The sequence below is a fragment of the Sciurus carolinensis genome, chromosome 3 (genome assembly GCF_902686445.1).
Source record: "Sciurus carolinensis chromosome 3, mSciCar1.2, whole genome shotgun sequence".
Classification (NCBI taxonomy): domain Eukaryota; kingdom Metazoa; phylum Chordata; class Mammalia; order Rodentia; family Sciuridae; genus Sciurus; species Sciurus carolinensis.
In genome coordinates, this window is record NC_062215.1 from 168,992,796 (window position 1) to 169,016,942 (window position 24,147).

A 24,147-nucleotide genomic window follows, 5' to 3' on the forward strand; every position below is an offset into this window, starting at 1 on the left:
TTTTCCAACCCAATGAAACATGAAAAGTTGTTAGAGTCATGAAGAACTCGTGCTCATGTGGAGGTTCGGAGACGAAGGCTGCCAGCTCTCCTTTCTTATTATCATTATCCTACCACACAAGAAGCACCACGATTGAAAGAAAGCTTTCAGAAAAGCTCGGCCTTGTATTCCCACCAAGCAGTTTCGGCAAAATAAAACAGGCTCCGTGAGGTGCCGTACTTTAGCCTCATGCTGTCTGGTGTCTGACACAATAGCTACGGATGGGGCGATCCTGGGTTTTCCTTTAGGGGAAGGGCCACTTACTTGGGCAGGACCACCTGGACCCTTTTGGGCACCATCATGCTCATCCAGCTGTTGACGGTCTTGGTGCTGATGTGGGGGATGATGGCCGACAGTGGGGTAGAGCTCTCCGTTGGCAGGGCAATCAGCATGCTGACGCTTTCCCCATGGTAAGGCAGTTCAATGAAGTTGTACCACAAGTCACCAGGGGTGCTTGTAGAGCCTAAAGAAACCAGAAGCAGGTTCAGTGTATCCTCGATGACTTCTAGAAGGGGCATGAGCGATTGCTGGTCACCAGGGGACCCCTGGAGGGAAGACAGCAATTCCATTGGAGAACCCCTGCACCAGAAGTAGCTTCCGCAGAAGGACAAAGATAAGGTCAGTGATTTCTCCCTTCCCTGGTGAAGAATTCCTCCTTCAGTCTAGACAGAATGCCTTGGGGCACCACTGACCTTACTTTAATTCTGCCGAGTAGACTTTAACTAGATCATCAAGCACTCTGAATACAGTGCTTTACAAGAAGTTGACCTTTATATGAATAAAAGAATGCATTTTTCTGTCTTAGAATCATTTTTTCATTTAGATTTTTAAATATAAATTGCATTGTATATAATTAAGGTATACAACGTGATATTACAGGATACATATGGATGGTAAAATAATTATAATAGTGAAACAAATGAACACGTCCATCATCTCACATTCACTTTTTTTTTTTAAAAAAAGAGGAAGTGTAATTATTTTTGTGACAAGAGCTACTAAAATCTTTTCATTTAGAAGGAATCCCATATACAGTATAATTGTATTATCTATGGTCCTTATTTTGGGTAAACGTGTATGTGCGTATGAAGGAGAAGGGAGAAACAGCTTCTGTCATTTAGGGCCCACTCTGTCAGCCCACACCAACCACCTGGACATATGCAGAACCTCAGTCTCCAGGAGGTGGGTGCAGTCAGCCCTATTTTACAGGAGGAGGTCACAATTAGAGAAGTTAAACAACCTGCCTTACTCCATTACCCCGACTTCCTTCTCTATGCCCCCCAGGGTTTGTAGATACTTTATGGTACTTATACCTCCTAATAGAACCTCAAGAATGATTTAAATCAGCATTTCTCAAAATGTTGTCTACAGCATACACTACCTGCAAGCTGCTCTACAGACACAGAGATAGTCCACATCATAGGAAGTTTTGGAAGTACACATACAAGTTTTCTTGCAGATTCAGAATCTATACTCTGAGGTATTTCACAGCCAAGAAAAGCACTTAACTCTACTGGTCTCCATATTTCCCAAGCCAATTTGACCACAGGACATTTTAATTTCATGTAAAATGTTTAACATTATTTAGTAAGTGATATGGTTTCACTGTGTCCCCTTAAATTCATGTGTCAGAAACTTAATCTGCAAATTCATATATAGATGGTATTAGGAGGAGAGGCCTCTGGGAGGTAATTAGGACTAGATGAGCTCCGGTGAGGGGGGTCCCTATAATGGTATGGGTGGCTTTATAAGAAAAGGAAAAGTGGCCTGAGTTAGCACGCTTGCTTGTCTCACCCTGCGATGCCCTCCGCCACGTTATGATGTGGCAAGAAGGCCCTCACCAGATGCTGACAGATGCCAGCACCGTGCTACTGGACTTTCCAGGTTCCAGAACAAGCCAAATAAACCACTATTCTTTATCATTTACCCAGTCTTAGGTAGTTTTGTTATAGCAACAACAACAAAAAAGGCTAAGACGGTTACTAAGCAGCAAAACTGAGCACTGGGGGAAAACACAGCTATGGGATTCTGTGAACTTGCAGTCACAGAAGTTCCCAAGGCGCTTATTTAGAAATAGTGATCACCCTCCAAATCAGGTAACACCTCCTTCAGGGCATACGAGACTGTATGAATTCTATTTATTATCTAATTTATTTTTCAGTCAGTTATGTAAAATAAACTTACATATTCTTTTTTCTCCCCTAATTTTTGCCATTAAGCCTTTAAATTCTAAACAAATCGTAATGCATTCATTCAGGAGTTAGAGTTGGATGTGCTATGGGTATGAATAATAATAGAAAGTCTATGTTTCAAGTCTCTTCATAAAATATGAAAAAATATGAAAAGTGCTCTTAACATCTATGTTAAACTGTATTGTTACATATATGTGTACAATCAAGGGAACAAAAGAAAAGAAAAAAAAAAAAAAAAAAACACAGTCATGGAGGTGCCAGCTTGCCACCCAGCTCATGGCAAGCAGCCCAGGAAGGCTACTAACCACCCCCTGGAGAAAGTTTTCCATAGAGCATGCCAGAGAATTAAATATTCAATTAAACATTTAAACCAGTAATGTAATGAAAAGAGTCACAAAAATGAACAGATGAATGGGATGCTAGTGTTCCTAGGATTCTGGCGGATTTCTGGAATGTTTTATCAGGCACGTCAAGCTTTTAAGGACTCTGGTCGTGGTGAGGCTATTCGACCTCTCGGCCTCCTGTGTACAGCATGGGGATGTGGGGATGCTGCGGTCTGTGCCTCCCAAAGTGCGTGAGGAGTAAATGGGAAAACGGCTGAGCCCTGGGCAGGCCTGGCCCGGGGTCTGTGCCCAGTGAATTTCCTCCCACTCTTCCAAATGCTCTTGGGGGACAACACAGTTATGAAAGAAACAAAGGGGGGTTTCATTCACGAGTTTCTCTGGACTTTGCTCTGAGGATGCCCCCTGCCATCTCTGCACTGGAGGTGGGGAACGTCAACAGCCAGGTCTGGGAGGGACCAGTCCAGGGAGAGAGAAAAGGGCACAAGCTTTGTTACAGATCAAACGCTTTTAGCCATAAAGTATGATAAGAGTGAAGTCACTCGAACACTGGCATCAAGGCGGGTCCCCTGGGAAGGTGTTGTCGGGCTGCGCGGTCTCTCCTGGTCCCACAGGACGCGCGAGCCTGAGGGCAGTTCAGGGCCCTGGCACCGCCCGCCTCAGCTCAGGATGCTGTCAGGTCCCTCTGGCCTGGCTACCTGAATCGGCTAGCACTCCGCATCTTCACTTTCCATCTGCACAACGAGATGGCCTCAGTAGAAACTGCAAAGTCAATGCGAAATGAGAGGAAAAGGAGAGATGGTCACTTCCTGACAGGCCTCTTAATCCTAGAAGGAAACTCTGGCAGAGCTAATTTTTAGAAACTGTGAAATCTGGTAAGTAGTTAATAAATTATTGCTCCAGGGCATAAAACAAGGACTTGGAGGCATTAATTGCTTCTAGAAATATTTACTGCTCTGTTAAGAAGGACTGAGGTTATGAATAATGAAAAGGTGTGCTGGCTGGGACGGCCTGTGGTGGCGAGCTGGCACACTCGTCCACTGCTAAGCCATCCTGGACTGGACGCCGTTACTGATTACTAATGATGAGAACTGTGAACCATTCTGCACCCAGAGCTCACGTACGCATGACAACTCATCTCCAGGTTCTGCTGCTGCATCTGACTGCAGCGTCCAACCAACGTCAGCCGCACGCTTCCACCCACACCCACGCTTAGCTTTAGGGGGCAGCTTGAGGAGCTGAGAGAAACCAACACCTCTCCTCTCCTGCCGCCAGTCACCACAGCACTGCCCCCAAAGTACCCTTTACAGCAGAAGAGCACTGTGGTCAAGGCCCAGCTCCCAGATCCTGGGACCTGGATTCAAGACTCCCTCCACAGCACACCAGTTCTGTGACTTCGGCAAGCTCCTTAGGTCCAGGTCTTACTTCATTTATCTGTAAAATGCTGTGATAATACCTTACAAGAAAAAGGACTGAGATGATAATACATACAGAGTGCTCAGCGCAGGCTGGCACATGGCCAAGACTTCCAGGAGGATTTTGCTCACTTCTTCAACATTGGGTCACTACTCACAGTGACCACAGAATGGATCCACAAGGGTCACCACATCTGCTACCCTGGAATAGGACTCCTGAGCAGGAAGGTGCTTGGGAGCCAGGATCAGGGCACGGAACCGCTGAGGTCCCAGGGCTTCTTCCTCCCGAGCATCCACTCCTGCTAACCTGCTCCTCAACCTTGGTGACTAGACCATGGGCTCTTCAGCATAATATCCATAGGATATTAAGGCAAGTTTTCGGCAGCACATACAATGGGAAGCAGGTTCATTCCGTCTGATAAGGACAGACAAGTCTTTTCCCTTAGATGAGTGGCGATCAACCATACTTCTCATGGGAAATATAATAAGTAAACCGGTCAAGAATTGGAAATGTGGAAAAGATTTGAGAATTTTCTGGGAAGGGGTACTTTGAGGACAATCCAGTTCTCCTGGGAAGTCCTCTATAATACTCTTATTCCCACTTTTAAGTCCTACAACGGACGACATGACTAAACTCATTGAAATGTTAAGAACTCTACTCGGCCTTAAAATTCAAAGAGACTATTTTAAATAATCAGTATTAGGAAAGCTTTATAAATGAAAGTCCCTCAAATTTCCTTATACTACAAGTAACTATGGATTTCCTGAGCTCTTAAGAAACTGTATAGGTTACACTTTAGTAGAACTGAAATAAAAACAACAAAAAATAGATTCACTCCATATAGCTATGGACACTGCAGACTGGAGTCCAAGAGGAGTTTGGAGAAATGGCAGGGCAGGGAGGGGTGCCGAAGCAACTAGGGAAGCACTGGAGCCATTTGCTGCTAAAGAACCACAGGGGAGACCCAGATGGCAAGAAGGCGCATAGGCAGTCTAGGGAGCAAGCAGAGAAGTAATTCGGGTAGGCAGGTGTGAGCTGGAAACTCGGAGGAAAAAGGAAGCTGCAAACACAAGTCTGGTTATTTTTTGTGGTTTTTTTGTAGAATAAAGTTCCTAATGTCTAAATCATAACCATAAAGACAAAAAAACATAACAACTTTGACTCAGCAATTTGCATTCAAGCAAATACCTTTAAAAATATGGATACAAGTATCTGAAAACTGATGTAAAAGAACACTCATTGCAAGCTGGGTGCAGTGGCGCAGACCTGTAATCCCAGCGGCTTGGGCGGCTGAGGCAGGAGGATCGCGAGTTCAAAGTCAGCCTCAGCAAAAGCGAGGCGCTAAGCAACTCAATGAGATCCTGTCTCTAAATAAAATACAAAACAGGGGCTCGGGATGTGGCTCAGTGATTGAGGGCCCTGAGTTCAATCCCCACCCCACAAAAAAAGTACTCACTGCAGTGCTGTTGATTATGGGGAAAAAGTAAATGGTCATCCATAGGATATTAAGGCAAGTTTATGCTGGAATACCACATAGCTGATAAAATCATCTAAATCCTCACAAGCTGGCAAAAAAATTTTTCCATAATATATTTGCTAAGGAAAAGAGCAGATTATGGAATAGAAATTACATGTTAATGTTATATATGCACAAAAGCTTCACAAATATTTTACATATCTATAGAGAAGATCTCAAAAGATACACCTGGCACTTAGTAGGGGTCTTATCTTAGGAAACGAGACTATAGGGCACTCCTTTCTGTTTTCCATACTATTGCATTTGGTCTTGCAATGAGTATGAAATACACTTCTACTAAAAAAGATTTTCAAGTTTCTAGTTTTTAAATACCCTTGAAGGATCTACACTTCCTGGGGCGCAAGTCAGAAGAATTTCTCTCCTTTTATTTTCCACCCTCTCTCCTAAATGTCAGCAAGTGAATCTTCTCAGGTGTCTTGATGACGGCCAAGGGAAGACACGTAGGAAGATGAACTGGATGGCCACGTTTCAGCAAAGTGATCAACAACAGGGAGATTTGGCTGAGGCCCAGGAAACATCTGGCAGGTGGCACCGCAGGTCATGTGAGTGTGGGCACAATAGCCCCTGAGCCCGCTGGTGACACTGGCAGAGGGGACAGCAGCAAGGGCTTGCATGAGCGGCCTGCAGTCAAGGCAACACAGGCCTGCGTGGGCACACCACAGCCTGCAGCACGCCCTCCCCAGGCCACGACAAGCTGCCTGTCATGGCGAAAGTCCCTCTGGTGGTAGAGCAAGAGACCAGGCCACACAGGACACCCTGGTGCCCTGCAGCTCACCCATGAAAGCAGCTGGGTCCAATTCCACTACTCAGTAAATTCCTGAAGGCACGAGAGGCCGGAGCAGGAGGACGAGGTAGGAGGCTGTCTCTGTGTTTGCTTGTGAGGGAGCGAGGAGGGGAGGCTCCTACCAGCTCTGAGTTCACAGCAGACCAGTCAGGGCAGGAAACAGAAAGACAGCAGACAGGGCCATTCAGCAGAGTTCAAAGACAGCATTACTTACAAAGCAGGGGCAGGAGAGAGAAGCTGTTAGGGACAGCACACCACACAGCAGAGAGGGGGCACACTGCCAGCCTTAGGGCCACGACCCAGGAAGGGCACTTGGGCCCTTGCTCAGCAGGACAGATCTTTAATGGAGCACGGTGGTGGTGCTGCAGGGACAGGGTTGGGAGGTCAAAGTCCCAAACCTGTCCTTCCTTCACCCCATCACCTGACAGCTCCCCACCAGCCCAGCCCACAGGAAGTCAGAGGGCAGAGGGGTCGACTGGAGCAGCTTTGTGGGGTGGAGAAGGGAGGGCACAGGGAAGGGGAGGCACGGGGAAGACATCCAGCAAAACACCGCTGTTCTGCTGAGTGGCATCTTTGATGACAAAAATGCATTTGTGCATTATTTTCTAGAACACACACGTATTTTCTTGAACAAATCAGTTCTTAATTGAAAAGCTACCCCGAGGTGTTCCTCTCTAGGTGCAGCCCATCTGCTAAAAGTTATAATCCTATAAAAGCAAACATTTTAATCTTCCATACATATGTCTAAAAAATCAGCAACAAAAGTAAATATACAAAGAGAACGTCTCACTTTTAATTTTTAATAGAATGCAGAATGTGTACAAAAGTTGACCTAAAATAAAACAGCTGAGCCTGGGACATGAGTTGGGGGTAGCATCAGTGTTTCAGTGACGTCTGCTTAGGCAGCCCGGCCCCAGACGGGGGCTCAGTGAGACCAGAAGGTGGAAACCACTTTCAAGCAAAAGGACCCACTTACAGTACACAGAGTTCTCAAAAGACTAGGCACGGGACCAGCTGTACCACTCCTGGGCATTTATCTGAAGAATTAAAGCTGTCATCCTATAGCAATGCACGCATAACCACGTTTATAGCAGCACAGTTCACAAGAGCCAAACTACAGAACCAGCCTAGGAGTCCATAAACGTATGAATGGATAAAGAAAATGTGGTGTATAAACATAATGGAGTTTTATTAAGCCATAAGGAGGAATGGAATTATGTTGCTTACAGGAAAATGGATGGAACATGAGACCATTACATTAAGTGAAACAAATCAAACTCAGAAGGTCAAAAGTCATGTGTTTTCTCTCATATGTGGAAGCCAGATAAAAGGAAATAAAGGGGGAGAGATCTCATGAAAATAGAAGGGAGACAAGCAGAGTAAAGAGAGGGGACCAGCAGGGAGGGAGAAGAGAGGTACTGGGGAATAAAATTGCCCAAATTATGTTGTGTGCATGTATGAGTGCATAACAATGAATTCCACTAATATCTATAATCATAATGCATCGATTTTTTACAAGAAGGGATTTATTCTGCTCAGCTGTTTAGGACAATACCTTTCCATGGGGATTTAAAATACATATTATTTTTTAAAAAACATTTATTGATTAAAAAGTTTGGCAATTTTTCCCATAGAAGCTTAACTGATGATGGAAAATCCATAGGAGAGAGAAGCAGACTGTGGGCCCATGAACCATTCCTTAACCTCACCAAATTAGGCAGCTGGCAACATGTCCAGCTGTTTGGAGCTGATCATCCTGAACGTGAAAAAGTAATACTGGGGACCCGCATATCCAGGTGTAGCCTGAGCGCTTCCAGAGGAAAAACAAAGGTTTGATCAGATCAAGAGTGCTTCAGTGAACGAGAATTAGAAAACGCTAGCCTTGGGTACCTATGTCTGACTTGGCTACAATGACAGATATCAGTGATTACTTTTCCCTGACTATAAAACTGATAATTGCACATTAAAAGAGATTCCAAGCTCAAATAAAAAAATTATTTGAAATCCTACCACTGTGAACATCTTTCGAGACATCTCTCAATAGACATGAATATTTGAAAAGTAGTTTGTGTAAGGTTCATCAGCATGCTGCTTCACAGATTGTTTTCTGCAATCAACCATAGATGGTAAAATCTCTTTATTTGTGTATCGAAATCTAATCATCACAAATACTACATCATGCGATTTTTCCTCAGTTTCCACAGGGTATCACTTCTGGGATCCCCAAGGACAACAGAATCCACAAATACTCAAGTCCTTTATATAAATTGATGAAGTACTTGAATATAATCTACACACATCCTCCTATACATTTCAAATCATTTCTAGATTACTCACAATGCTAAATATGAAGAAAAGGGCATAAAAATAGTTGGGATACTGCCTGTTTTACTTAGGGAATAATCACAAGTAAAAACATCTGCATGTGCAATTTTTTAAAATATTTTCAATGTGAGATTGGTTGAATCTGAAGATATGGAATCTCAGATATGAGGGTTGACAATATGTTTATATCTGACATCTACTTATTTGCTAGAGGGTGATTATCTTCCCTGGAGTGGAGAGCTGGAACAAGCACCAATCCCACCACCCACCAAGCTCAGGAGGCCCTCTTCCCACACTCTGGAGCCTCCCTGGGTTTTACCAACCCTCCTAATTTTTGTTGATCTGTTAAGTGAAAAATAAATTTAATTTTTACCTTCGTTTTTAACGTGGAAATGTAAGACTGCTAACAATGAGATGATAATGCTTGCATGTGTTTGATGCCTATTTATCCTTATTTTGTGAATTATCCTTTCATCTTTTTCAAGCAAAAAACCCTACATGTTTCGTATTAATACAAAACCTTAGCACATAATATACAGATTTACCATGTGCTTTTTAAAATCCCAACTTTCAGCACCCCGCCCTGCCCCCTACTTTTTAAAAACAAAATGTAAGATTTACTCCTGAATAAGTTAAAGTACTCAAGAGCCTTTCTGTCACCAGTGAGTTCTAGAACGGGCCTCGTAAAACTTACCCGTCCGGAACACAGAGAGCTGGGCCAGCATCGGCACTTGGTAGGATTTCCCATCTGCTGTCACGAATGTTCGCTTCTTGGTGTTCTCAGGTTGAAACCGCGATTTCCACAGACCCTTAAAATACACTGCATTGACGAGGACCATTTTGGTGAGCATGCCATCGATAAGATCCGGGGACAGCAGGCTGTCAATCATGCCTGTGAAGTTCAAGAGCAAACAAGGAGAAACCTCAGGACTGGTGGCCAATATGAGGGCAAATGGCAGCTGTTGATTAGTGGAATGACAACCCAATGGAGTCTTAAAGGACTCTTAAAAAACACTAGTTCAAACACTCTTTTATACTTTCCAGTTTTTTTCTCACCCAAATTTACAAGGTTCAAGGACAGTTTAAAACAAGTTAAAGGGCTGGGGATATAGCTCAGTTGGTAGAGTGCTTGCCTTGCAAGCACAAGGCCCTGGGTTCAATCCCCAGCACCGCAAAAAAAAAAAAAAAAAAAAAAAAAAAAAAAAAAAAAAAAAAAAAAAAAAAAAAAAAAAAAAAACAAGTTAAAAATCCAAGACTGGAAAAGAATGTGGAGATCCCCTAGTTAAGGGATACCAAAACTTCAAATTAAGAAATTACAGCTAATTTCCCCTCACTCCCATGTTTTAGGAAAGTTTACTCATCCAATAAACTTGTCTAGTTAATTTTCCCTAACTTTACTGATTTTTCAACTGACACATGTAACTGCTGGTGAAGGTTCTTGGTCCCCACAAGATAAGTGGATTTTGTTTTGCTTTGGTTTTTTTTCTCACTGGGTTTATTCAACACCTGAAAAACGAACACTTGAGCCCATGCAGAGTTACTGAGGAGAAGTGCTCGATTTCTCTCAAGATTTCAGAAATGTCTGGAATCCCTTGTTATCACATGGCCTCATAACTACTTAGAGAAGAGCTAAAATTGAACAGTGGTTTCTCCATTTACGCGTCAGGCATGGAACTAGGTCCTGACATCATACAGATAAGAAGAAACGATCAGTCTGGATGACCTCCTCTCTTCTAAAGACGATGCCCTTCAAGAGACGTCAGGGATGGTCTGTCGTGTTTGCATCGGGAGTGAAGCAGTGAACATAGCTTGTGGGGCTCTTCCCAAGGGTGATCTGTGGCTGAAGCTTGTCTTTTGTTCTTTTCCTTTTTCTGGAATTGGGGATCAAACGTGCTAGGCAAGTGCTCTATCTCTACTTCTGAGCTCCACTCCCAGGCATTTTTATTTTGCGACAGGATTTTGCTGAGTTGCTGAGGCCATCCTTGAACTTGCAATCTTCCTGCCTCAGCCTCATAAACACCTGGGATTACAGGTGTGTGCAACCACACCCGGCTGGGTTTTCAGTTAGATTCTTTTTGCTTGGTCTTTGAACATTCAGTTCTGTATGTGTATGTGTGTGTGTGTGTGTGTGTGTGTGTGTGTGTGTGTGTACGTGTGCATACTATTAGAAATTAGTTCACTGAATTTTTTTGCTCAATAAAGCAATGCATGACACAAATGTTGAGACATAATTCTTCTAATGATGACAGTAAAATAAACAACTTCTGAAGAAGCCAGGCTGTCTAACTCAGCAGAGAGAGCATCAAACCCTTTTAATGGAAGCTCACGAGGATCCTGGGGCACCAGGACTAAACGTTTCAACCAGCCATGGCAAATGGCACAGGTCAAGGTGCCTGAGCCACAGCAGCGTCATCGCAGCTCCTAACTGCCACAAGGGGGCAGCAGTGCCACCTTCAGTCAGGACCTGAAAGGAACTGTAAGCTGCCAACAGATAAATTCAATTCAGAACAAGGCTGGCCTTGCACTGTCCAGGGGGAAGAGGTGTCAAGGGGACGGGTCCGCTCCTCCAACAGTGCGCTCCTCAGACTTGGCTCCCAGTGCAGTGAATTTTGTTTCTTGCCTTCGATGGAAGCATCACCCTGTGCAGTCCCTGCTTCACTTAAAGACGTCGCGCTGTGTCCTCTACTTACCAGCCTCCTGTGACCCTCCTCCCTCCTCCTGGGAGATGCCTCCTCCCTCGCCTTCCATAAAGCTGAGGCTTAGCACCACCACGACACCATCTCAGCGTGCCTCCCTCCCCAGCTGACCTGAACTGCACTAGACCAGGCACGCCACCGCGCATTCCACTAGCCCTGCCATGGCATGCGGTCAGTGCCATGAGGGTCTGAGCAGGCGTCCTCAGCCCTTTCTTTGCATAAATAAATAATGTCTGCAATTTCTACTTTTAGAACCATTAAATAAGGAGGAGGCAGGAAGAAATAAAGAGGAAAAGAAAGGCTAAGGGGAAAAGAGGTAAGAGAAGCACAGAATGGAGGCGAGAAGGCACATGGGGACTTGCCATCAGTAACTGCCACAAATGTGTGTCTCATCCAGTCGGCCACCATCCTGGGATGCCCTCCCACCTACCGGTGCTGGGGCACTCTTACATAAGAAACCAAAACATGAGCCCTGCCCTCAAAGAGCTGTGGGTGACACAGAGGGGAGGTGACATAAATGATCTGGAAAAGCACGAAGCTGCGATTTTTACAAACACCTCAGAGTAGTGGTACTGAGAGCTCTGAGGGAAAACCGCAGGGGGTCTGATCGAGTCGGCAGGACTGGGACGGAAGGGGTCCTAGAGGAAGCATCACTTGAAATGACAAGTAGCTCACACACACTGAACAGCCCCTGAGTACCAGGCTTCTGCCAAGCGCTTCGTGCGTATTACTTGTAGCTTCGTGACAGTCTCCGTGCCGTTATTATTATCCTCATAGGTATCACGATGGTAGCTCCATTTTAAAGAGAAGGATGCTGAGGCACAGGGAGGTCAAGTCGCTTGCCCAAGATCACATAGCTAGGAGTGGCAGAACTGAGCTTCACACTCAGAACCTGCTCTTCCAGCTATCATGCCGCTCACATGAAGGCGGGAACGTAGGGAAGCCGAGGCGGAAATGTCCCAGGCTGCTGGATACGTGTGTGGGTCTGAGGTGGGACACAGGGTGACAAACAAGGGGACCAAGAGGCACATGGGTTGCCTGGAGAAGCTGAGACTGCAGAGTCCACAGGTCAGACCCATCGCCAGCACACTGCAAAGCGCTTGCATGCTTGGCTCTCCCTTGCTTCAAGGAAGAAACTGTCATCTCCCTGGAATGAATTCCTCAATCTTTCAGTTTTGGAAACTTGTGGGAGCATCGCTGGTTGTGTGGCCAGTAGCCAGAGAAGCTGCACACTCTGCAGTGTTCAAGACTCTCCCTGCTCTTTGCATGATGTGTAAGTACTCAAATATCTGTAGGGAGAAGCCTGCTTAGAATCATCTGAGCCCAGAACCTCACTCTTTTTGCATGTAAACACAAACTCTATCTCTAGATATAGATGTGTGCGTGTATTCTGCAGACTTTTAATGTACACTGAGTTTGCCAGAAATGTGACCCTAGGCAAATAAAATCAAATGGAGTGTATGCTTTGTTTTGTTTGGAAATTTATCAAGCATTTTCCATAATTATAGAAAATATTGCATCAGCCATGGTAATAAAACAGCTCAGGGCTTCTGAGTCACCAGTATAGCACAGCCATCTCGATCTGCTTTTTTAGCTATCAGTTCACACTATTTTAAGAATCTAGTATTTTATTCTGTCTTTGGGTATAGTGGTACCCAAGAGTTTAGCTATGAACTACATGTATTAATGACTTGTACTTTCCCCTGTGTAATGGTTTGACATTGTCTTCATTTTTTTAAAAAAATTGGTATATGTGTGCAGAGGGTATATGATCTATGAATTTTATTGTAAGATATTAAAGAGAATATTAAAAATATTTGAAAACCACCAGGTGGCACACTAACATAATTTAATATTGCCATCCTGCAGATAAAGCGGAAGGCTGGGTTGGTATAATGACATCACATAATCATCAGCCAGAGTCAGGGTCGGGGACCAGTCAGTTCTAAGAGCACCTGCTGCCAGCTGGTCATCTTTCCAGGCACACAAACTCCAGGCCCAGAAACACCACTGAACGCACGTTGCTGGTGCCTGAGTCAGTGGTGGAAGGAAGCAGGGACTGCACAGAGTACCAAGAAGGGATCTACCCAAGCCAGCAGGGGTGACTTCCCCTGAGCATCCTTCACCTTTCACCTGCTCCTCCAAAGGTTTCACACCTTCATGCAGGTAAGCAGGTGATGGGCTACTAGTGCCGCCCTCTGAGATTCTGACTCAGTCAGCAGGGTCCAGAGTCCTGCATTCTAGACGTGCACCAGGTAATTCTGATGCACAGGCCCCAGGACCGTGCTTCAGGAAACATGCCCTGAAGGCCACTTTCCCTCTGTTTCATCTCTGGCTTCTCCCTGCGGAGTCTCTTTGCTACCACTCTTACGGCTACCTGTTCTGTGACCACAGGTGCCCATATTTGCACTCCTAATCTTAGGGAAGCTAACATTCCTCTGTTTTTCAAGCCCACAGCTCCTTCTAAACATTTCCACAGACACCTCTGGTTTACAAACCAACAAGTTTAAAATGGTGGACATTTTCCTTTAATGACAGAGGAGACGCCTCAATGAGTGATCTTCCTGCGAGGTGGAAAGGGCTGTAATCGGGGGCTTGTAAACATGTAATCATAGGCCAGAAGCAACCTGGGAGGGCATCCAGGGTCAGGGGATGAACAGCCGGGCAGCTGGAGCTGAAGAGCTAAGCTACACCAAGGACGGACAGGATGTCCCAGACAAGGGGACAGCAGCAGCAAAAGCAGCAAGGACAAGCCAGAAAACCTCTGAAACAGACATGCGTCTGAGGGCAAGGACTGCAGAGGAGACCAGCGCAGAGCAAGGGGAGGCCGGGCTCCGCCCCTGCCCCAGGGGCCTCCCAGCTGGCATTTCTCAGTGGAGGGACTGTGGCCTCACACAGTCTTGGAGTCCAACTCGCCCCTTTACTCCCATGCAAAGTCCCGCAAGACAGTGTGGCCACTCACCCCTGGTCTCGTTTTTGACCCACATGTTGATGGAATCGCTGGTGGAGACTGGGTCCTCAAAGTTCATGCTCTGCACTTCACACTGAAACACGTCTCTGTTCCTCGTGACAAAGGGCAGTTCCATTTTAAAGCCATTCTTGACAAACATGGCATTCGCCATTGTCACAATGTCTTTATTCTTCTTGGACACGATGGCCTTGTTGATCTTCTTGAGCATTTTACCAACTCCTAAAGGAAAAAACCCAAAAGCAGGAATATTTAGAGAGCATTAAGAAAAGCTTTGTTTTTAAACCTGACTTCTTCCAGCAAACGAGAACAGCAGAGGACAGTAGGAGCAGCGCGTCTTCTGCTTTCTCAAAGGCCTTGTTTCTTAGGGGAGGTGGAGCTCAATGATGAGAGTTATTAAACAGCCAGCTGTGCTGGGTATCAAAGCGGACACGCCGGCTACTCAACACCTTCCTGGCGCAATCTACACTCCTCTGGGGTTCGTTCTGGGCACCAGGTCCTTGTGAATGCTGGCATGCTCCCTGGCTCTGTGGTCAAGTGGGGATCAGAAAAGGGAACTTCCTAATTCATTCTCTTTCTTGTCCACAAATTGTAAGTGCTACTTCCTTTCCTGCCAAGGATTTAACAATGTGATTTTTTTTTTCTTTTGGGGGAGAAAAAGATGAAATAAGCATTAGAAAGTATTAAAAATTGCCTTGTGCCACCAACCAGAACAATGTGATTTTTCCTTGCTTTCAAGTTCAAAAAGTAAAGAAATTAATTTTATGGCAACATAAGCTTTATTTTACATGAGCCATTCATATATGCTCCATTTAGTTTTAGACCATGAAAAAGAGAAAAATAAGTTATAAGGATGAGATGTGTTTCTAGAGAACTTGAGTTACAGATCCTTCTTAATCACTTGGGGTCTTTTCAAAATGACACTGTCTTAAAATAACCTGCCAGGGTCACCTTGACAGTCTTCCAAAGGGGGTCAACCTGTCATCTAAATGACAAGCCCTTCAGACCCCTTCAACAAGGGCAGGGCAAGGTCATCCCAGGGTCCAAGAGAGGCTTTAATACTCAGGGGCCTTCCTGAGACCTCTCCTGACCCCCTCAACCACCCTGTGGGCCAGGCCCATTTACAAGTGAGGAAGCAACAGGCTAGAGTGGCTGAAGACACTTCCAAGCGCCAGCATGCTTTGGCCTGGGCCTCCTCCACAGGGCCTGTGTATCCCGTGGAGAAAAGGTCAGGGCAGATCTGCCACTGTTCCCGACCTACCTCCTTCCTCAATGGGAGTGTCACCGCTGAGCTCCCAGGGGCCGGGCCTCCAGGGCCAGTATAGCCTGCACTCTGAAGTCACCATTCACATGTGACTGCTAGCAATTCTACAGGAAGAAAGGGTGGGGATGGATTTGGTGGCCAACGGGCCAATATCACAAAAATCTCAGAAATAATGACTGAAAATTCATGTGGCTCAGCATTAAAACAAACCCAAAAACCTAGTTGCTGTGTTGGAGCTGTCCTGGCTAGCAGGACCTGGATCACACTACAAAAAGGCCATAAATCTTCGCAGTGATTCACAATGAAGTTATAAATCACCCAGTTTCTGAACATGCAAACAGGGGGCAGAACAGTACGTTCTAAGAATTTATCCCTTCCTTGTTTCCAACAGGTGAACAAACTGCAGACTCGGGCAGGAGTTTCATGCTGTGACAATGGAGCAGGGGAGCTCGGTCTTTGGTCCTGGAGGCCCTGGAGGAGGCCATGCTGAGAACCAGGCCAGTGCGCACGTAGCGTGTGGCACTCAGTACCACTGATCCCTGCCCCCTCTTCTTACTCTCCCTTCCAAAGGCACCAAGGTGGGGACGATTCTTAGAACTGAATGGCTTGCAGGGGTAGGAAATGGATTGCAGGTAGGAAAACTCCCTTGACTTCCAATGAAGTAGCTGAGACCCAGATGTGACATGTGACTTGTCTGAGGTCACTGAACATTGGTGGCAAGAAGGGCTACGAAGTCAGTCCTGCTCCCTTGTGCACTGCACTGGGGAAGCAGCAGGTAGAAGGTGACTGAAGAATACCTAAATTAAACAACAGTGCCCTGACACAAGCGGGCATGGTTAAATTAAACAGGTAATTAAAAATGGGGTTTTCTTTAGATAAAACTAAATCTCTTTCATTGATACTTAATTTGAAAAAAAAAAGGTTTTTTACGTTTTTATTTTAGAGTTAAGAAGTTTTAAAGCAATAAAAAGGGTTGTCTCACGGGCCTTTCACCCAGTTTTCCCAATGGTCATGTCAGAAAGTTGCCCGTGGTTCAGTCCACAGAGCGCATTCTCATCTCACCCATTTTTCTTACAAGCACATGTGTGGCTCCATGTACTTTTATCACCTGAGCATGTTCCTGGGAAGTTACTACAGTGGAAACACAGGACAGCTCCAGACCTGGAGGCTCCTGGCCCTGCCCTCTGCGGCCCCCTGATCACTTCCCCTTGTCATTCTTTATAAGTACATTCATGACTCAATGCCCTTCAGCTGTGTCCACCATGCAAGCGGCTGAGACAGGAGATGGGAACTGAGAGACACAGTGGCTGATACAAAGCCACACCTAAAGAGGCAGTTCCCCTAACTCCTGGCTCGTGAGCATCTTCCCTTCAGAAGAGGTTGACCCTTGGCCCATCTGGCGCCAGCAGAACCTTCTGGATGCTCTGCGTCTCAGGGCTATCAGCAAAGACCCCGCAACGCTCCTCCCAAGGCGGGACTCCCGCAGAGGCCTCGCGGGAGAGCAGCAGAGAGCGCACGCACCATTCACGCCGTATCTCATCATCATGGTGAGCTGCTTCTTCGTCTTGCCATCGGCACCCAGCTGCAGCATCCCCAGCACAGATGCGATCCCGTGGGGGGAGACAATGACGTTGTCATGAGGCCGCGACTTGATGACCTGATTGAAAACCTGGATCCCTATATTGGAGCTTAGTTCTTCAAGAGGCAGAGGGTTGAACAGGGAGCACACGCAGGGCAAAGTCACTGTGGTCAAGAGGAAGAAGGAAAAATGCCAATTCATGGTTCCTTCCAGCAAGGACGGCCTGAAAAATCAGATAAAAAATATTTACATTATATTCAAATGAACACAAAGGGAGGACCACTTTGTACTCAGCGAGGTATGATTTACGGTACTCAGTGTAATTAAATGCCATGCAAGACAGAGCAGTGTAGATTAATTAAATCAGCCTAGCCTTAAATACAGAGGGCTTAGGCAGACGGGCAGGGAGAGTTGGCCAACTCCCATTTGCTGAATTCCCATCATGCACCAGGCACTGTCCTACCATCATTATTTAATTCTTGCAACCACCCTTCATTCATTGAAGCCATTATTCCCTGAGGGTGTACCATGGGCCTCGCCCTTTATAAGTGTTGGCGTACAACTGAAAATGAAATGGGCCAGACCCCTGCCCTCGAGGCACTTCCATTCCGGAGGGGAGACAGAAAATGAACCGGTGACAATAAAGTAACTGCAGGGAGGAACAAGGACAAGATAATAGGCAAAGTGATGTGAGTGAGGGGACACGGTGGACAACACTACGGAGGGTGGCCAGGGAGCTACCTCTACCATGGGAACACAGGTGACAAGATCTGAACTGTGAGAGACATCTGTGGATGTTCGAAGGGTGTGCCAGACTAGAGGGACAGCAGGAGAAGGCCAGAGGGACGCACACTAAGGATTCCATTCTAAGGTTAGCACAGGGAGCCGATCCTTCGGGCTGCCCTGGTCATCTTAAAACCACACGGACTTGATTCTTTTCCATAAGCAGGTTCCTTTTTAAATTAAAGATTTATTAATTAAAATTAATTTCCAACACCTTTAAAGCAGTAATGGGGTAGAACAATTGGTAAATTCATAAAGTGTGCAGGATGGTGTTTCTGACAATATTTTCAGTTATGGTGACTTTTTTTAAATAAGCTTCATCCCTTGATTACCACTTAAAGAGCTTTCTTTGCTATGACAAGTAAGAGGTAGGAAATTTACTAGTATTTATGGAAAAGCAAATATTTTCATTAAATAAGAACTCCACTGTAGCAGCTGGTACAAACAAAAGCAGAATTTGTGATGTTGCTAATTTGGTTTTCCCTTGGAGGCCCAAACCCTCGGGAGGCACAGGTCTCCTGTGGGGCCAGTTTGTGCCCCTGTCATGGACATCTATGTGTGGAAGGCTGGGAATATTTGCTGAGTGTAACACAGAGAGAAGCATTTTAAGAGACAGGGGACTAGAGTCCCCATGAGAGAAGAAAGGGCACCAGGGTCAACTGGGTTTGGGGTCTCCCTGCTTTCCTATCAGTGCTTCCTGAACTTCCCACGCTATGTCACAGCAAATGTTCAATAAATGCTTGTGAGATTAAATCCTACCACTTAAGAGCACTACATTCTATTTTTATTAATCATTTTCATTGCACGCAAGGAGTGTTTATTATTGAGTGAAGTTAAGAAAATACTTGTGTTTAGTTCTGAGCCACCTTGTCAGCTCCAAACACTCCCCACCACCAGTGCCAGCTCCGTTGGGCAAGGACCAGTGGCATAAACAGAACTCCCACCTGGCTCCTCCACACACAGCCAGCCACGGGGACCACCATTCAAGCGGATGTTGCAATTTTCTTATACATTGTGAAACAAGCACCTTTTTTAAAAATTCAGAACATTCAGTGTTTCTCCAGAGCCTAATTGTAAAATAATTGTGTAAACTCGGCCTGTCTAAATTCAAAGCATGTAAGTGACCTACATACACTCCCACTTGGGCCTTTACTACGGCCAGCACGGCCTATTTTGACTCTGGCACCTCTGACTGGCTCTAATACCATGACAATCCCCTGAGTTTCCTGGAGCCCAATGGACACTGGAGAGTTTCCAAAGCTGAAGTACGGAAGCTTTACTCATTTCATCTAAAAATTAAGAATTCTGTTCTTCCTTCTTCCCTCTTTAAAACACTGGAATGTACCATAAAGTGACCATAAGTAGAAAACAATTTATGCAATCTTTGTTACAAATTGTCAAATTCAATTTATAACATCAATTTTAATTGTAAACTCTTGCCGCAGTCTATTCTGGCATCACCTTCAGCATGTCTTAATCTGTCCTCCCCAAAGAAATTCTTCCAGATTAGGGCATATTTGAATAAATATCTGAATTTGCACACTCACAAAGCATAAAGGATATCAAACTGGTTTTGCCTCTAGTGGCTTAAGGTTGATTAACTCAAAACACCATCTCTCTCTCTACCTATTGTCGTGGTACAGAGAGGAAGGGTCAGTGACGGTGAGAAATCCCAAGCTCCAGTGTCTTGGAGACAGTCACAACAGTCTCCCAATTAAATAGCTATCTGATTTAGCAGAATTCTGCTTGGTTATGAATTTCTTTTCAGAGACCCATTTCATTATGATGCAGAGAAAGCTGCCTACGGGTATTTTTCTTGGTTTCTTGGACTTAGAAACTTTGAGAGATGTCTATGCACAGTTTACAAGAGTGTCCTGAGACAGTGAGGGTTGTGCAGAACTTGGAATCAGAGCTATTTTTGACTGATGTTCTGGGCATAACTTATCCTTGGCCTTGATTTCCTGGGCCAAATGCTCACTCATCTAAGCTTATCTGGCCTGTATATGTAAGCTTCCACTTCTCTTCAAAGTTCAGGAGCCAGGAGAGTACACGTTTTAATCTATAAACTACTTTAGGTTTGTACGGGTCCTAATAACAAAACATACTCATGTCCTCCTAGACAATCTTTTAATTGAAATAACTGTTGGGCTCTTGGCCTTGGAAATGCTTCATCTATACAACGGATTCCCATAAGGGAAGAACACAGTAACCTGTTCATTTTCATTTTCAAGAGATATTACACTTTAAATTTTCATATAAGAGGGAAAGAATAAAAAGTATTGCCCCAATGTCTTGTGCAGCATCAACATGGAGAATCATAAATCTGTTTAAGTATTTCTATTTCTTGAATAATGCTTTCACTACAATATTTAAAGAAAGGTGCGTGGTTTAGGCCATCACTGAGGGAGGCCATAAATCTACCAATACAGTGACCGCCACAGGCACATCCTTCTGAATATCAGCTTTCCTTTCACCCTGGACTCTAGTTTTCCTTACTCCAAGCTTCACTGCCCAGCACGGACAGTGTCTCTGAAGTTATGCGCCCTGCTCTGAGCACCAAGCCTGATTTCGCGTTATAAACAATGGGTTGGGCAGTTCTGCAAATGCCAGGTTCAAAATGCATCCCTAGATTTACAAAAGTGACACTTGCCAAGGGCACACGTGGGAGCACACTCTGCAGACACCTGTGAGCTGGCACCTCCACACGGGACCGTGACTCCACTGAGCCGCGGTGCTGCCCTTCTCACGGTTTGCGGTCTGCTTTCACCTGACTGTTCGGAACCCTGTGGGGGCTGAAGAAGCCTGGCGGTGGGCTGGGCAGGGCCACTGGTCCTTCACTGGTGCTCCTCTTAAACAGCTCTACTTTCTGTTGATGGCCTAGGACTTGACTTTGCTTCACTTCCTCAATCTCCTGGCGACTTGCAGTGCTCCCCAGCTCCTTCCACGGCTCCTGTGACGCTCTCCCTGGTTGTCCATGAGGGGACCCTCACCTCCTCCCGAGTTTCTACAGCATTGCAACCTGCACCTCTCATACCTGTTTTCTTTCCTCCTAACTTGACAAGAGGCTCACAGAAAGCAGGGCCATGGGGTTTGAGAGTCCTGGTGCCCACAGGTCTCATGTAGAGGCTTACAACCAGTAGACACCGTATCAGCGGCTGAGCTGTGGGGCTAATCCAGTTGCTCCTGGGTTTGGCCCGTTGGAATGAGGACACAGTGACTATGAATCCTTTTTGGGATATTACACCTACTCATGATCATTGCCTAAGTTTTTTTTTTTTTTTAAATTAGGGGTTTCCAAATAGTGGGTGCTATTGTAATCCTAACCTTCTTCATTCATTAGTGCAATAATTCTATTTAAAAACAACTTCCAACCCAAAACTCTGGTCATCCTGAGGTTCAGTGGTATGGCAAAGGCAGAATAAAAGCTTGAGTCTCTTGCCAAGTCTAACAGCTCTCAGTTCAATATGAGCTGGTTATGTGAAATTCTTAGCTGATGAGAGACATCTGGCAAGATGGCAGAAAAGAGGAGACTGCTTTCCTGGCTGCTCCAGGTATCAACCCAAGAAAGCAGATAAGTAGCTTCTCAGCAAGTGAGGTACTGGAAACCTTAAGGGACACTGTAAGTTCACGGGGTAGAAACTCCACTGCCTCAGATCCATACTGAGACACACAAACAACATGAAAAAACAAGGGAACAAATCACTCCAAACAAACCAAGATACTTCAATAACAGAATCCACTGATGGAAGAAAAGTCAGAGAAGGAGTTTAGAATGTACATAGTTAAACTAATCTGCAAGGTAAAGGATGATATAAGGAATGATACCAGAGAGAAAATACAGGAAGTAGAAGATCACTTCAATAAAGAGATAATGAGATTTTGAGAAAAGAAATCAAGCAGAAATCCTCAAAATGAAGGAATCAATAAATCAAATAAATTCAATGGAAAGCATCACCAACAGACTAGACCAAGTGGAAGACAGAACCTCAGGCAATGAAAACAAAATATATAATACTGAAAATGAAGTTGATCATGCAGAGAAGATGGTAAGAGACCATGAACAGAACTTCCAAGAAATATGGGATATCATGAAAAGACCAAACTTAAGATTTATTGGGACAGATGAAGGTGCGGAAATACAAACCAAAAGAATGCACAATCTTTTTAATGAAATAATAAAATTACCCAAACCTAAAGAATGAAATGGAAAATCAGATACAGGAGGCTTACAGGATCCCAAATATAAAAAATTACAACAGACACACACCAAGGCATATTTTAGGAAAATGCCTAACATACAGGATAAGGATAGAACTTTAAAGGCTAGCAAAGAAAACAAAAAAGTCACATTTAGAGGGAAACCAATCTAGATCTTAGCTGATTTCTCAACCCAGACTCTCAAAGCTAAGAAGTATTGGAATAATATATATCAAGCTCTGAAAGAAAATGGATACCAGCCATGAATACTATAGCAAAATTTAGCTTCAGAATTGCTGATGAAATAAAAACCTTCCATGATAAACATAAGTTAGAAGAATTCACAACTAGAAAACCTGCACTACGAAACATACTCAATAAAATATTTCATGAAGAAATGAAAAGTAAAAGTGAAAACCAGCAAAGGGAGGAATTACACTAGAATAATAGTCAATCAATGGAGAAACTAATCAAATTAAAAAAACAAATAAATCAAAATGACAGGGAATAAAAATCATGTCTCAATAATAAAACTGAATGTAAATGGCCTAAACTTATCAATCAAAAGATACAGACTGGAATACTGGATTAAAAAACAAGACCCAACAATATGCTGTCTCCAAGAGACTCACCTCAGAGGCAAAGACATCCGCAGACTGAAGGTAATAGGACAGGAAATAAACATATCATTCAAACAGATCTCATAAACAAGCAGGGGTTTCTATCCTCATATCAGATAAAGTGAACTTGAAGCCAAAGTTAATCAGAAAGGACAAAGAAGGACATTTTATACTGCATTAGAGAGTAATATATCAGGAAGACATAACAATCATAAATATTTATGCCCCAAACAATGAAGCATCTACCTACATCAAACACTTCTCAATTTCAAGAATCAAACAGACCACAACACAATAATACTGGGTGACAGCTGACGAGAGGGCTTTGCTTTGTTTCTGTAGCTTTATGAACTTGTGATTCTCAGCATGTTTTATGGGGCTGACCCGGTGAAAATAATATTTTTACTGAAGCTGAAAACAAGTCTCTTCAAGTTGGTTCTCAAACCTTTTGATATGAGCCTTTAACCTCGTCAGTTTCCTTGTTTCCTGGTTTGACAAGATGTTCCAGGCTTGCTTGTACATTTCCTGTTCCAGGTAGAACCAGTTCCAGTTCCTTTTAGGTGGAAACAGAATTTAAATACCACAATCTGAATACCCCTACCTTAAAAACCCTATAAATACATGGAAATGATGAGCAAAAAGTGATATGGAAAAGTCAAAATCCATTTGTATCACTCTGGACTATATTGGAATCCTGAAATTCAAATTTTGAAAGATGGACTGCTTACACCTTGTGTCTTTTGCTGTATAGACCAGAGGAGGCCGGCTGGGTGGTGACAAGATAGGAGAGTCGGCTGGCGTTCAAAGTTGGGCGAGGATAATCAAAACAAAACCTCTCATGTGAAATTAGCAAAGGTCCCAAATCAAGCCTGTCCTAAAAGTGGGATCATAATAGTACAGGCACCTGAATGAGCAACTGCAACTCAGATGACCAGGGAAGTCTGTTTCTCTCAGCCCACTCCTCTCAATGAAAGCTGATGTTCTCCAAAGCCTAGCAAAGTGTTGAGATCCTACGGTCTGCTTCCAGGACCTTGGTTCTTGAAACCTAAGGCCCCTTATTAATCTGCTTCTGGACTCACTGTTCCTTCTAGGGTTATAGTAAGTAGGAAAATGCTGCACATCACCCTGTATGAGAACCACGACATTGGACACGGTTTTTCTTGGCGGGGCTTCCCAACAACCAAGATTCTGCCAATAGGCAAAGGCTCACTCATGAGGGTGTTTGGTGAGAGGCATTTTCGGGATCCTCCAAGAGCTGACCCATGAGGACTCATGGCTGTATCTGCAAAGCAACAGTAACTGTTAATGCGCAAGTCGTTGGGGTTAAACTTCAAATATGATCCTGTGAGGACAAGAAGAGGATTCCAGTCTCTGAAACCTGAACAAATATGACTGAAATTTGTCCT

At 44.5% G+C, this 24,147-nt stretch overlaps 1 protein-coding gene across 1 annotated transcript in view; it reads right to left on the bottom strand.

Annotated features, from left to right (window-relative positions):
- Serpine2 (serpin family E member 2) overlaps window positions 1-24,147 on the bottom strand; it is a 57,970-nt gene that overhangs the window by 7,241 nt on the left and 26,582 nt on the right. The window contains exons 2-5 of the mRNA XM_047546168.1: window positions 17,084-17,364; window positions 14,293-14,520; window positions 9,329-9,526; window positions 304-502 (exon numbers count right to left, since the gene is read on the bottom strand). Of these exons, the coding sequence (XP_047402124.1) occupies window positions 304-502; window positions 9,329-9,526; window positions 14,293-14,520; window positions 17,084-17,342 (884 nt within the window). The 5' untranslated portion in view covers window positions 17,343-17,364. The remainder of the gene's footprint in view (window positions 1-303; window positions 503-9,328; window positions 9,527-14,292; window positions 14,521-17,083; window positions 17,365-24,147) is intronic.